At 45.4% G+C, this 15,671-nt stretch overlaps 1 protein-coding gene across 1 annotated transcript in view; it reads right to left on the reverse strand.

Annotated features, from left to right (window-relative positions):
* Positions 1–15,671, reverse strand: part of DOK5 (docking protein 5) — a 227,814-nt gene that overhangs the window by 101,381 nt on the left and 110,762 nt on the right. Inside the window, exon 6 of the mRNA XM_045295480.1 lies at positions 11,137–11,272. Within this exon, the coding sequence (XP_045151415.1) occupies positions 11,137–11,272 (136 nt within the window). The remainder of the gene's footprint in view (positions 1–11,136; positions 11,273–15,671) is intronic.

Raw genomic sequence — 15,671 nt, forward strand, 5'->3', positions numbered from 1 at the left:
AGTAAATGATCTTAATCTTTAACAACAGAAAAGGTATCCGGGAAACACGTGGCCTGGTAATAATATAGAAAGCAAGGCGTTCTGAGCTGTTCCCTGAAGCCAAACCAAATCAAACCAAAACAGAAGAACCAGTTGTCACTGAGTCAACTCCGACTCGTGGCGAGTCCGGGGACTGCAGAGGAGAACCGCTCCACGGGGCTCACTGGCTGTAGACTAATGGAAACAGATCAGCAAGTGTCTCTCGTGGGACTCCACGGAGTAAGCTCAAACGTCCAAGGCTTAATTTACCACCCAAAACCAAACCAAACCCACTGCTACGCAGCCGAGTCTGACTCTTTGTGACCCTAGATAATGTTTTTGAGGCTGTAAATCGTTAGAACAACAGACTGACTCTTCTTTCTCCGCTGGAGGGGCTGGGGGAGGGGGGCGGTTGAACCCCTGGCTTTTCAAGTCACAGTTCAACATGTTCTCAGACGTGCCAGCCGGTACAAACCACCGGCACCACCAAGAGCTCCCGTACATCACAAACCTGGAGACTTGTGTGGGTCACATGGCAGGTGGCACACAACAGTAAAGCTTTCAGGGTGCAGAGGGAACAAGGGGTACTAAAAACTGAAAAGCAAGGACCTTTGTGAAATGGTGATTCCATTTTAAGGCAGGTCCAGTTTTATCCAACCTCCACATTCATTTCTAAAGACAGAATCCTGTGTTTTAGGTGTAGCCTCCTGTTTTAAATGCCAGAATCAAGGTGTTTTTTTCTTTTGTCTTCATATATTAATACCTCAGAGACTAAACACAAATGACTTTGGCATGGGCATACCACCTTCAGCACCTGCCCTGCCATCTTTGGCACACTTTACCACGTTGTCTCCATGCTCTGGCCATTTGAGACACAGAACTGTACCGTTCAGCCAATAGATGCCTTGAGCCTTCCCCTCTGCTAGTTATACAGTGGTGCTCCATGCATGCTTGGATAGGTCACTGAATTCTTGGAGTCTAGTAAGTGACCAATTTCTAGTTCTGCATAAACTACTGACTGGATTGCCCCAGCATGGTGAAATTTTCATCGTCTGCGACAGGCATTCAGGCCCCAGGTCTGGATCCCCACACCATGCTTCTCATGGCCTGGGTGAGGCTGCCTTTGCCCAATGCTGTAACATCAGCGGTGAATGGGCCCGGTCAGGTGGAGCATTCTCCTGCTAGGGCCACCACAGGCTGGAACTGCATGTAAATGGTACTTACATGGGATTCTCACAAATGACCCATTCTGGTTAAAACCATAAATGACCTGGGGTTCTACTGACAGATCATTGGAATGATTGCTTTTGTCTTCTGGTAGGAGGCAAAAAACAAAACAAAACAAAAAAACTACCCCAAACCAAACTCACTGCCATTGAGGTGATGCCCACTCCCAGCGACCCTCTAGGTCAAAGCAGAACTGACCTTGTGGGTTTCTGAGACTGTGACTCTTTATGGGAGTAGAAAGTCCCATCTTTCTCTCGCAAAGCAGTGGGTGGTTTTGAACTGCTGACCTAGCAATTAGTAGCCCAACTTCAACTACTATATCACCAACACTTCTTAGTAGGAGAAAACATGATTCCAAATGACTTAGAGGATAGAGGTTGATTTAAATGCACATTTTGTATCTAATGTTGAGAACCAGGGTCAAGGGCAGGGATCTAATTGGGCAAACCCTGCTTCCCTGTTGTGTGCTCTAGAGCTAAAAAAAACCCCAAAAAACTGCCAACAATCGAATAATACCCTGCCATGGAGTCCATTCTGATTCATAGTGACCCTAGAGGACAGAGTAGAACAGCCCTCGTGGCTCTCTGAGCCAGTAAGCCTTTGGGGAGCAGCAAGTCTCATTCTCCTCTGTGGAGCAGCTGGTGGTTCAAACTGCTGGCCTTGAGGCCAACAGCACAATGGGTAGCTGGTTTTCCCAGAACTCCTTGGAGTTAAGACTAGCTTCTACATTTTTTACGTGAAGAGGAAGAAGGAGCAGGAGGAAAAGGAAGAGACAAAGGGAGGAAAAGATGAGAGGCATCCAGGCCCATGGCCGCAGAGGCCACATGAGTGGCCCACAGAATGGAAAATACTTACTCCCCGCGCCCGTGTGCAAAATGTATGCTGTGCCTTGGCACGAATGGCTCAACGTGTTCCCTAATGTTTCAAGATTGATTAAGAACTGAATTGATTCCACGCATCTTTCTTTATCATTCCTAACTCTCCTCTTTGCCACGGTAGCCAACGGTATACCTGACCATTGCCCAACGATGGTCATACAGATGCATCCATGATCCTCGGATGGACAACAGAAAAGTGGGTGAAGGGAGATGTCGGACAGTGTAAGATATGACAAAATAATCATAATTTATGAATTATAAAGGGTTCATGAGGGAGGGGGGCCTGGGGAGGGAGGGGGAATAATGAGGAGCTGATATTAAGGGCTCAAGTAGAAAGCAAATGTTTTCAGAATGATGATGTCAACAAATGTACAGATGTGCTTGACACAATGGATGTTTGTATGGATTGTGGTAAAAATCGTACGAGCCCCCAATAAAATGATTTTAAAACTAAATAAATAAAGGCTTACTGCCTTGCCATCATGGGGCTGTGGGTTTGCTGTCAACTTTACAGAGCCCTAGCCTTACATTTTAATATCGGCGTATGCAGTCAAACACCGACCTCAGAAAAGCATTTGCTTTTCCCCTGCTATTGAGGCAGCGCTATGAGCAAGACAACACGATGACACAGTTATCACAGCTCCCGGCTCTGGGGAGGAATCTTAGAAGGTAGGGCAGCATTTAATAACCAGATGAAAGAGATGATTAAAACACACCACTGCACATGGCAAGCCCTCATGTTGCTGTAAGAGACTGCAAATGAAGAGCTCAGAAAATGGCATTGGTTTCCCGGTCCAGAGGAACCAAGCCATAGTCCATTTAGGGAGGAAACTTGCATTTTATCTGCATCTATTCTGCCTGAATGAACAGTTTCGTTTATTTTAATGGGTGACTACTAAATGGATGTTTAATTTCTGGAAAAGAAATGCTAACGCATGCTTTGTGACTTTTCTGAGTTATTTTTAGCTGTGTTCAGTATAACAAACTTAAGGGGGAAAGTGGCTCAGCGGCAGAATTCTTGCCTTCCCAACAGGAGACTTGGGATGGGTTATTGGCCAATACATCCCACACACAGCCACTTAATCCCTGCTCCCCTCAATTGACATTTGCATGTTGTCATGCTGCTGACTAGGATTCAGCACTGCTTCCAGACTTAAATGAGGAAGAAAGACCTGGCGAAATGCTTCTAAAAACTCGCCCATGAAAACCTCTATGGCTCACAAGAGTCCAATCTGCAACCAAGCAATGGAAGCTGCAGGAACTGGCAGTGTTTCTGCTTCATTGAGCATGAAGCTATGTGGAGTCCATTGACATCAGCCAACAAGCACGCGTCACGTGGAGGTCCAAGTGGGGCCTGTAGAGCTTGTGGTCATCTGTGTTTGAATCTTGGCTCCATGACCACCGATGTAATTATGTGCCCCTTTCTTCACACGCCTTAGCATGAAGAGGGTTATTAGTTTTTATGTTCAAAGGGTCCTGCTGAAGATTAAATATCAACCCATTTTTGAGATAACTCCTAACACATAGTAACTTCTCAGTAAAATTAAAAAACTACTTAATTCACTGACATTGAGTTGATGCCGACTCATAGTGACCCTACGGGACAGGGTAGATCTGTCCAGCCACAGGTCACTAGGAATTGGAATTAACTCGGTGGCAGCGGATTTTTATGCTAATTTTTAATGCATTCGTGTTATATGATGCTCTGTAATTTGCATAATCAGTCTCTGTTTAGTGGGCATTGAAGTCATCCCCAGTTCTTTCTCTCTCTTTTTTTTAAATTAAGTAATGATTTTATTAGGGGCTCATACAACTCATCACAATCTGTACATACGTCATTTGTGTCCAGCACATTAGCACATACGTTGACTTCATCATTCTTATGACACCCGCCCTCCACTTGAGCCCTTGGTGTCAGCTCATTGTCCCCCTCCCACCCTGCTCCCCCCTCCCCTGAACCCCTGATAATTTATAATTATTTTATCATATCTTACCCCATCCAACGTCTCCCTCACCCACTTCTCCGCTGTCCGTCCCCCAGGGAGGAGGCCATATGTAGACCTTGTCGTCTGTTCCCCCTTTCTCCCTCTCCTTCCCTCCACCCTCCCACCATCGCCACTCTCTCCACTGGTCCTGGGGGGTTCATCTGTCCCGGGTTCACTGTATTTCCAGTTCCGATCTGTGCCAGTGCACCAGTTATTTCTCCAATGACAAATAAGCTCCCCAAGAGTGGGCAGGGTGGGGGTGGCTTCAGCTGCTTGTGTGTTGTTTCCCCAGCCCCTCCTGCTGCGGAGAGGGCTCAGCAAAGGGCTGTCAACAGGTGGAATGGACGAATACCAGTGTCACTCCCTTCATGACCCACCCAGCACGCATCATCTTTGTTGCTGCGAAGACACTTTGAGAGTTAATTCCCAGAAATAACATGGCCCCTTAAAGAGATTGGTGAACTGCATTTTGAGAAATAAAGAGAAATCAATCTTGACAAATGAAAGCCATAGAATGATATAGAATGGCATGGCTGCAGGCTGGGGGTGGGGGTTGTCAATGATAACTGATTTACTTTTAGGCTCCGTGAAGAATGCCAATGAGTTCAAATGTTTGGTTAATGTTCTGTGTTCTCTGTGGAATGCCAGCGGCTCTGGGGGTTAGGCACTGACCTGCTAGATGCAAGATTGGTGGTTCCAACTCACCAGTCCCTTCATGTAAGAATGAGGAGAGTGTCTGATTCTGTCACACACACACAAAAACCAACAATATAGTGTCACTTGGTGAGGGACCTACTATACTGCTCTATGGGGCATTTGACTGAAGTTTTGAATAATGATTCCTATACAACTCAAACTATAAAGCACTGTATCCATTCCATTCTGATGCATAGTGACCCTATACAAGATGTCCAAGGCTGCAGCACTTTCTGGGAGCAGGCAGCCTCATCTTTCTCCCTCATAGCGGCTGGTGGGCTTGAACTGCCTACCTTCCTTTAATAATGCTTACCCAAAAGTGCCAGTGGGGCTTCTTCACGTGAGTTTACAAGGGCAGAAAAAATATTTAATATGAAATAGAGAGGAGTTAGTAATTACAGTCACGGTACGTGAACAAAACTTAAGTTGTACAACTAATCAGAAGTTATACATAGTAGAGGGAAAACATTAAAACTAATCTTTTTAGAGGGGGCTGGGTAGAGCCAGGGAGAAACAAGGTGAGAAGGGTGTTTAAACACATCCAACCACACCCTTCAGAGGTCATCTATGATGGCTGAATAATAATGAAATTGATCCTGCGATCTCTCTGATGCCCTCAGGAGGGTAAAGGATTGTGTAGCAGGCAGCTTCTGAAAGTTCTTGGAATATAAGAAGTTAATTCAGTTGCAAGAATCATGGAAGAATGCCCCTTAGATTCCACAAACTCACCAGCTAATGTTCTCTGAAAGATTAGGCATGGAAGTTGATCAACTAAAACACACAACACCAGCAACAAGTAGGGGTTATGTAGTAGTTTTGACTTCACTCCAAACAATGTGTAGAGTATGGGGAGGCAACACCCCAGGTTCTGAATGTCTACTGCAAGGGAACCCCACTCGGAGCCCACCTGAGACCCTGGAAGAGCCAGCTGCATTGGCCTCAGTCCCTACCTTGAGGTTCTGGGCTTGAAGGTAATTCTCAAAGTGACAAACTCAGTCCCGGAATGAGGAACATCCCACACGCTGCCACTCCTTGTTCCAAAATTAGACTCTGTCACAGACACTGATCTCAAGATGGCAAAAAATAGCGAGCTGATCCAGGGAATACCCGCGAGGCCCCGCCAGCCTCCCTGCCAGTTCACCGGCAGCCGAGCCACAGTTCCTGCCTCCCCCCACTCCCACCCCATTCATCCATCTGTCCGACCCTTATTGTCCTGGCTGGCCCACCCATTCTCGAACCCCTCCAGGGTGGAAAGCAGGACTAGGCTGCAATTAAAAGTTGCTGGATGCATAATAAGAATGATAAGAAATAAGACAGCTATCTCATCCAAAGAGTGAAAGGACACAAGATCTCTTTTAACAGGGATTATTTTTAGGGACAGGAAATTGATGGGTGTTTCCGAAAGTCACGCTGGTATTTGGAGTAGTATGGAGATGTCCAGGCAGATTCCAGTGGGGACACAACAGGTCATGTTAGTCCCTAATCTCTTGCAGGGATTAGGGCAGAGCGGTCCGAGACAACAGCTGAAGACATGAACATAAACAACCTGTGACCTTGAATCTGCAGCGATGAGCCTAAGCCAAAACGCTCACTCTCGTGCAGTCATGTTGACTGAGGGTGACCCTCTAGGATGGGGTAGATCTGCCCTATGAGTTTTCAAGACAAAGACTATTTACTGGAACACAAAGCCCTGTCTTCTCCCTGGTGGTTTCGAATAGCTGACCTTGTGGATCACAGCCCAACTGGCAACCACTATGCCGTCAGGGCAAATAACTTTCCTGAGTTCCATATTCTCAACATGATGGGGGCAGTAATCCCTTCCAGCTCAAGGGTCATGGATAGCATTCTCTCTCGTGGCAAGCCCCATGGGACCAGGGGTCTTGTGTCCATGTACCACACTGTCCCCTGTGTCATATATGTCACCATAGAACAAACACATGGGGTTCTCTATAAGCCTTTTTGGATGGAGACATGAATGATGGCAAATCAATGACTCTCTGTCACAATCAGCGTGATGATTAGAGCAAAAAACAAAGCATCAGAGGCTTGATAAATGGTATTAAACAGCCTATCACATAGTAAGAAGCCCTGGACGTGCAGTGGATATAGTGCTCTGCTGCTAACCCAAACGTCAGCGGCGTCTCGAGCCCATTAGCCAATCCAGTAGAAGTACAGGCCATCTGCTTCCCTAAAGAAAGGTGTATCGCCTTGGAATCCCTTTTGAGTTGGAATCAACTCAACGGCCGTGGGTTTGGTATGGGTGTGGCATTTATTGGAAGTGAAATCAATTGTACTATTACACTATTGAAGAACCTAGTGATGCAGTGGGTTAGGCCTTGGGCTGCTAACCACAGGTCATTGGTTCAAACTCAACAACTCTCCTTGGGAGAAAGACAAGACTCTCTGCCCCCATCAAGATTTACAGTCTCCGACACCTTATAGAAGGTTGCTATGGGTCAGCACCAGCTGGATGGCAGCAGTTTTAATTATTTGTGTATAGGGGTGGGCTTGATTAACTATTAGGAAAACATATTTTATAGGTAAAATCAAAACAAATTGCTCCCAAATCCGTTCAAATTCACGGCAACCCCTATGTGTCAGAGTAGAACCGTATTCCTTAGGTTTTCAATGGCTGATATTTTGGAACAAGATCACCAGGTCTTTCTTCCCAAGTGTGTCCCGGTAGATTCGAACCTCCACCCTTTGGCCAGCAGCCACCCAGGCAGTCCAACAGTAGGTTCAAAGATCCAATGTCTTCGACTCTATTCTGACTCCTACCAACTCAACAGAACAGAAGAGAACTGCCCGATAGGATTCCCAAGGCTGTAATCTTTATGGAAGCAGCCTACTCAGCTTTCACTCAGGGAAGGGGCTGGTGGGTTTGAACTGCCAGCTCTTCATTCATTTAGCAGCAAGTGCTGAACCACTGCACCACCCATGCTGCCCCAACAACAGGTAAGGACTGCCTAGTGGGGAAACTAAGGCCGGGCAGGGACTTCAGCAGTTAATCCACTTGTGAGAAGCAAGCCAGCAGGGTGGTAGATCAATTCCAAGTTTCAAAAACAGTCAGACCAGTGTGGCTCCATCCCTGGTGACCAGCAAATGCAAACTGCAAGCCGAGGGGGGAAGAGTAAGCCGAGCTGTCGTCATTTGCTTGATTTGAGCGTGTTATCGCTCTCTCCCACTCATCTGGGATTGATTCAAGTAAGGTGATTTTAAGCTTCTCCCATTCCCTGAGATTCAAATCCCAGGTTGAAGTTCACTCATTTCCACTAAAGCAGGATGTGGTTGCTATAAACCACATTCATTTTATAGATCTCATTAAGCATACAGCAAATTAAGAGCAAACGACGTGGTTTTCTAGTTGAATTTGCAAAGGGATGATCTGAACAAATTACTCATAGACCCGATTAATTTTTAGCAGAAATAATGAGAAGGCTGTAAGTAGAAACACGTGTGCTCCTAGAGCCAGCCTTTGAAGCACACAAGTTTATGGCCATAAGGTAATCTTGAAAAGATGTCTCCAGCTACCTAAAGGCATCTATGGGAAACCTACCCGATTCTAATGCAATGTGATTGCCCTGTCAATTTTAAGTGATCTGAATTCTACTGCACTATCTTATCTATCTATCTATCTATCTATCTATCTATCTATCTATCTATCTATCATCTATCCATCCATATTGCAGTATCCAGAATTGGTGAATATATGAGGAGATGGAAACTAAGATTACACTAGTTTAAGAAGTCTTTCTGAAAAGCTCCTTGGAAAGGAGTTTGTGAGTTCAGATTGCTGACGTATTTGGTTATTACCAAAAGGCGGGAGTTTGGGGCCTGCCCAGAGGCAACTCAGAAGAAAGGGCTGAGGATCTAATTCTGAGACGCAGCCATTGAAAGCCCTATGGAGCACAGGTCTACACTGGCCCACATGGGTCGCCATGGATCAGAGTCAACTTGGTGGCAAGTGGTTTGGTATTTGGAAAGAGCAGCTAGGGACCTTGGAAGTGGTTAATTGGATTCAGGATTCAGTGTGAAAGAGTTGATCCTAAACTAATAATCATTGATGAACATAGATTGAGCTGGAATAGCCACACAAGGTAGTTCTCTCCAACCGTGAAATTGTCTGTAATAATGTGGAAATGTGTGGGTCGTACGTGATGTTTTGTTTTAAAAGGCAATATTTCCAAAAGAAGCTCGTTTGCTAGATGCACATAGCTAACATACCAGAGAGGTCAACACTGAAACGCTAGCAGAGGGTGATATGTGAATTAGATCTCAAAACATTAAAAAAAAAATTTTAAAGCCAGCAAAGTGTATATTCCTACAAGGCAGGGCAATGGTTAATTTACATCGCTCTTTCTATTTTGCCGTGTTGTCTGCAATCTTTCAATGACACACAGCTAGATCCCTTTTTGAAATAAGGACATAGTAAATATGTCGGCTTCTCACAGAACTGAATTTAATTCTGATTCTCCACAGAATTATCTGATTATGTCATTCCCAATTGCTTCTCGATCTTGTCTTTAGACTTGTTCTACTGAAACCCTCAAAGAGGAAGGAAAAAAGGAAAGAGGAGGTGTCGCGGGCACTGGGTGCAGTGGGATAATACCCCATTCAGTTTCACCAGTGTCATCGGTGTAGCCTCCTTCTGGACCAACTCAACTGCTCATCTATTAATAGCACTGCTAACGATGGCTCAGCTATTAATAACAGTGAGACCAACAGTTACCATGAGCTGAAAATTAGTATGTGACGGGTTCAGTACTGATGGCCCTATGTGAGTTTCTCCCTTAACTCTCCCCAGAAGACATGAAGATAAATACAATTCTCTTCCCCCCACCCCCACCCCGCCTTGCAAAGGAAGAAACTGAGGCAGGGCCATGTCAATAATGGTGCTCTCTTCCACCAGGCTCCAACTGCAGAGTGACTTGGTGTTGAGACTAGGTCTACGACCATGCGGAGGGAAGAATCTCAAATTCATTGATTCGGTTGCTTTGAGCTCTCTCTCTCTCTTTTATCTGTGTCTACCCCTTTATTCACTTCAGATCTCCAGGGCACGCCCACCACCACATCCAACATCGTACCCGACCTTCGCAAACCCATTGCAACTCTCTCTCCAGTGCTCCGACTACCATAGCTCCCAGCAAACTCTTGTTCCTTTTAGACAGGTGTAAGCAGATGAGTCAAATTTGACATGTGACTAGTACAACCCATAAGCTAAAATACAGCTTTCACATTTTCAAATGGTCGGGAGGGGCGGGGATTTAAAGAAGATGACTATTTTGAGACATGTGAAAACAATGGGCACCTCAAGTTCAGTGTCCAACAATAAAGTTTCATGGGTGCACAGTCATGCTCCGTTAATTATCAATTTCCCATGGCTGCTTTCATGCTACGTGACAGAGTTGAATGGTTCTGACAAAGACCCTATCAACTCACAGGGCTAGAAACTGTCTTACCTGGCCTTTTCCAGAAGCGTTCCTCTGCGCTTTCCTCTAAACCCCAGAGCACAATGTGCACGACTCACTTGGGATTAATCGGGACTGTTTGGGTCAGGTCATCTCATGGGCCTGCTTTCCCTCGGTAAAGCCAACCACCCCACATGTGTAAATAATACATTTCAGACAGCCCTCATCTTACCCTGCTAATGCAGCTCCCTTTGATTTTGCATATTTCCTTCCAGATGTTCAGTTACATGAAAGCGTCTGCAACCTCGGTGCATAATTTGCATTATTGAACCATCAGGCGTTCATTTATGACTTCATGAATTTATGATCCTTAAATACAAAACTTCACAAATTCTTATTGCTTGTGCAACATGCAAGGGCTCACACAATCCCATGAAGAGAGAGCATCCGGGACTGTTGCTGTACCTGTAGCATCTTTATACCCCCGTATTTGTGCCAGTTTATTAATCACGGATGACAAATGTATGCCTGGGGGTTGCATGTAGCCTGCAGACATGGCTTTTTTTGGGCCAACAAAGGCTTGTTGTGTTGGTGGTTGTAGTCTGTTAGCATTGAAGATGATACCTTCAGTTATAAATAATACATGTTCACTCTTAGATAACCCACATAACTGTGTCTATAGAGCGCAGACCATAAATGACCCACAAAGTAGATAAACAAGCAGAGATGTCTGATTACGGTGGGTGTGAGCAATTGGCCACTTCAGACATTTCAAGAATGGCATTTGCTCCAAATAAGGCATTGTTGACTAAATAAACCATCTGCTATGTGAGCTGCTGACCACACTGTACAGCACAAGGATGCCCCGACTGCATTCTGCAGTGCTCTGCACGCTGGGGCGGAAGGAAGGCATTCCACACGTACCATTGAATTTTTCACGCTCTGCAGCAAGCGCTCATGCTGCTCAGCGATGGCCAAGGCCGCAGAGTGGACTTTCTGATAGATGGCCTCCCCATCGCGTGTTTGAAAGATAAACAGCCCTTCACCAGTCTCACACATCCTGTGAAAACAAAAACAAACAGGTTCTAAAAATGCAGCTCTATTTTCAAAGGAAAACCAATGCACAAAGAGCCTAGAAAAATCTCTTCTCGGGCTCAGCCATCATCATCATCATTATTTGGGGGCGGGGGGGACGGGAGGAGATTAGGTTTCTTGTTCATGTTTGCTCAAGAACATTACCTCGTTCAAAGCACCCAGTGAATGATTATGAATATGAGCAGGGAAACAATCATTTCAGGCTCACCCTGAGTTTTAAAAAGCCACGTTGCTTGGCTTCCTCACTCACTGTCATTAGGATCAGTCTGACTCATGGCGACCTTATAGAACAGGGTCGAACGGCCCCTGTGGGTTTCCTGTCAATCTTTAAGGGAGTAGAAAATTGTGTCTTTCTCTCCCGCAGAGTAGCTGGTGATTTCCAATTGCTGACCTGCCGGTTCGCATGCCAGCACCCCTCTTTGCTTCCTAGTGTGAGTCTGATCTTCACCTGGGCACTCCCCAAAGCGGTGCCCTTGTACAAATCAATCCCACCTCTGGCCCATGAAACATTTCTCATCAATAACAACCATTCAGGTCCTAGGTCAAAGGACGGCTCCACATCGCTCTTCGATTCTCCTAGACTGTTCTTTACAGACAATGGCTTGCTGATTCTTTTCTTTCAAAAATCCTAGTTGAATGGATCAAAGGCGGCTAAGGATTTTGTTTAATGCCCATGCCTGTGGAGAATTAATCCATGTGGCACCAGAGGTTCTTCAAGGAAAGCTGTGCGGGTTAATGTGACAGTTAATGTCAAGGCTGAAACCCTCACATCCTTAAAAATACAGTTATGACTTACATTAATAAGGGGAGGCTGGCACACACAATTAGGTATGAACCAAATAAATGCCACTTAATTCCAACAGATCACTTAGAGCCTTAAAGAATTTAGACAAAGTCGCATGTAGGGGTGCTAGGAAAAGCTCCCATGGGGATGCATCAATAGTAACATATGAGCTTGCTGGCTTGTGTTTGCTTGCTGGTTGGTTGTTTGGCTCGTTTATTTAAAGGATCAAATTGTTCGAAGACACAAATCCATTGCTTCTACTTTTGAATCTCTTGTTGAAAAATTGAATTGTGCTGTGGTGTCTGGTTTTTCCTCACATCTAAAGCACTGTTTATCACAACACCAAAGCCAAGCAACTACTTCAACCCCAAACCACTGGTAATTGTTTTCGTTCAATGGCAGTGAGTTTGGTTGGGGGGTTTGGGGCCCATAAAACGAATGCAATGAACTTTTTGTTTGTTTGCTTTTGCATTTGAGCCACACCACACAATGTGGACCCTTCCGTTTTCAGTGTACATAGCCTGGCCTCTGTGATTATGAAAAACTCGTGTAGCTCGAAGTTCACTCTAAGGGACGGAGCGAGAAGCAGTGATGCATACAAAGAAAGCCAAGGTTCGGTCCGTCAGATAATAGTCGAAAGCATTAGCCCATGGCATTGATCACGTGACTTTAATGATGGATGAAGTAATCGGACCCAATGAAGAACAAAAGTGGACAGTCAAAGGTCTCCTTCCTTCCTGAAGAATTCCTTGTGTGTGCCAGCCCTCCCTGGACCCACATCCCCCGTTTCTCCTAGGGCTGAGTCGTTATTAATTCGTGTCCTCTTACTACAACTTGGGTTTCAGAGAAGGTAACGGCACCTGGTACTCACTTGTATGATGATTAATAGCAGTTCCAAGGCTGTGTTTCCCAATGTTGAGAAACTGGTGGCTTTTCAGAGTTTTTGTAACTGAGCCTACAGCAAAGGGTATTGTTGACATTATGATCGGTCCAGTGTCTTAGCCTTGTCCTATCTTATTTATCTGGTATCCATCTAGAACCTATGATAAAATGTCTATTATTTTTCAATACTGGTAGTGAAATGTTCAATCTCTATCTATTAAAGAGTCTGTTGCCAACAAGTCAATTCTGAAGCAGGGTAAGCCATCTTTATTCTGACCCCTAATTGGCAAGACCCATTCTGTGTAAAACACTCCTCTCGCTCACGTCTGCCTTTGACAAGAGTCCCGCTGGTGCAGCAGTAAGTGCTTGGCTGACAACAGAAAAGTTGCCAGTTCCAATCCACAACTGGCTCCACAGGGGAAAGACACGCTGGGAGTCTTAGGGGACGGTTCGACTCTGTCCTATCAGATCTCTCTGAGTCAGAGCGCTTTCAAAGACAATGGCTTTCTTTGCTTGCTTTCTGCCTTTGACAAACATGCTGAATCCAGAGTCTTCCTTTAGTGGCCTTTGAAATCGCTGAATAAATATTGTGATCAGAAACAAGTGAAATGAACACAATTTCCGTTTGAAATTTCCTTCTTCGATGTTCATGGTACCCCCTTGGCTCCACTTGAGGTTCTGAAACACACACACACACACACACACACACACACACACCACTTATCACTTATAGACAGGGTCAAGTCACAAATGCCACCAAGGGTCAGGCAGGAGGATCGATGTTAAGCAGAGAAAGAGTGGCTAGTGGGAGAACACAGGTCCCATTGAAGACAGGTGCTCCGGCCAGGTAACTACATGAAGTTCTATGACTCCAACATAGTCACAGCTTTCGATTGCATGAGCAAATCAAGAATTTAGGTGAAGTCACCTAAATTTTAGATGGAATTTACTTTCACTTTCTTAAACTTCCTGAGATCTGGCCAAGGGATCAGAAGTTCACAGTATATGACAAGGTGCTTTCTAGAACTATAAATAGAACAGAAATCAGGCCTTTGAGGTTGAGCAGTTGGGACTGGCTGTCCACACTCCTCAGAGGCCCATGCCCTTCAAGCGGACAGCATGACCCAAGGACCAAGGACAGTTGACCATCACATTCTCTGTTACTGGATCTCTCCTAACCCCTATCTTCATGTTCTTTCACCCTAGGCCCTCCCTTCCAATAGGTTCAATACTGCTTCATAAGCTGCTCTACGGCCCATTTGAAAACATGACTATAATGCTTTGTCAAACTAGTATAATGGGCTTACTCTCCAAGTGCAGAAAGAAGGAAATGGGGGTGGGGGATCATGAGGAAAGAACAAACAGACATGCGCAATGGACTGATATAAGCCAGTGCAGCAGCACCCGCTTCTCATCTCTGGGCAAAACACAGCACAGCCCAAAGATGCCCTAATGGGTCACCCACTCCACGATCGCACAGCCCCACGGTGTGAGTCCTTTTTTGTAGCGTTTCATTTTGAACTCAGTGAAGGTTTACAGAGCAGATCCCAGTGTTTCCATCACAGTTTGTCTCCTTACGGCCCCGGCGCTGTCTCTGTCCCTGCTGGTTTTCAGCCTGCATACGCACTGAGCATCCAAAGCAGCCCTGGATGCGCCAAACACCCTTTCCCATTGTGCTTACACTGACAGAGCCCAATGGGTGGAAACTCAGAGAAATTCAAATAACGTCCAAGTTTAATCTCTCCCAGGTCTTCTGGGAGGAGTCCTGGTGGCTCCATGGGAGAAGCGTTGGGCTGCTAACAGCTAGGTCAGTGGTTCAAACCCATGGAAGAAAGAGGAGGCTGTCAGTTCCCGTAAAGATTTTCAATCTCAGGAAGCGAATGGAGCTGTTCAACACTGCCCGGCAGGGTCATGAAGAGTCGGAACCCAGGAATCCACTCAATGGCAGCGGTTTGTGTCTTCTGTGAGTTGTCCTCGGGTAGGGCCCATGGTGGCCATACTTGGAAACTTGAGTCCAGGAAGCAAGGCCTGAGAAGAAAATTCTGGCCATCCACTTCCGATACATCAATCACTTAAAACTCTGTGAAGTATGAAACCAATTCTACTCAGCCAGGCTTGGTGTTGATGTGGTCAAAGGAGTTGCCATGAGCTGGAATTGACTCAGCTACACCTGGTTTGGGTTTTTGGTGTGGAGTCCCGTCTTCTGTTAAGAGAAGGAGCCCCGGTGGCATTGTGGGAAACCAGTAGGCTGACAGCTGATAGTACAGTGGTTCAAACCGACCAGTCATCTGAGAAACAAAATGAGACTTTCTTCTCTCAAATATTTACCACCTCAGAAATCGTTATCGGCTTGCTATGAGTGAGGAATCAAGGTAATGGCAATGGGTTTGGGTGTGTTGTTGTTTTGTCTTGTTTTTAATGTGTGGTTCTGTTTTGTTGTTGTTGTTGTTGTCCTAATAAGCATTCACATATAAGAAAACCCCAGCCATGACTGTTACCGATGAACTTAATGGCTTTGAATGTTCAGCAATTACTTTGCCTACATCATATACCTGTCATCCCGAACCATGGACAATAATGGTCAAGAATCTAGAGGTAACCAAAAATTCAGAAACAATTGGGAACTTTATCTTTCCACACAACAAGCGCGTTGAGGCCATGTGGAACTGCACCCAAGACCTTGGTCTCAGGATTGAAC

The sequence above is a fragment of the Echinops telfairi genome, unplaced genomic scaffold (assembly GCF_000313985.2).
Source record: "Echinops telfairi isolate 266 unplaced genomic scaffold, ASM31398v2 ScPeMD7_5592;HRSCAF=6446, whole genome shotgun sequence".
Lineage (NCBI taxonomy): Eukaryota > Metazoa > Chordata > Mammalia > Afrosoricida > Tenrecidae > Echinops > Echinops telfairi.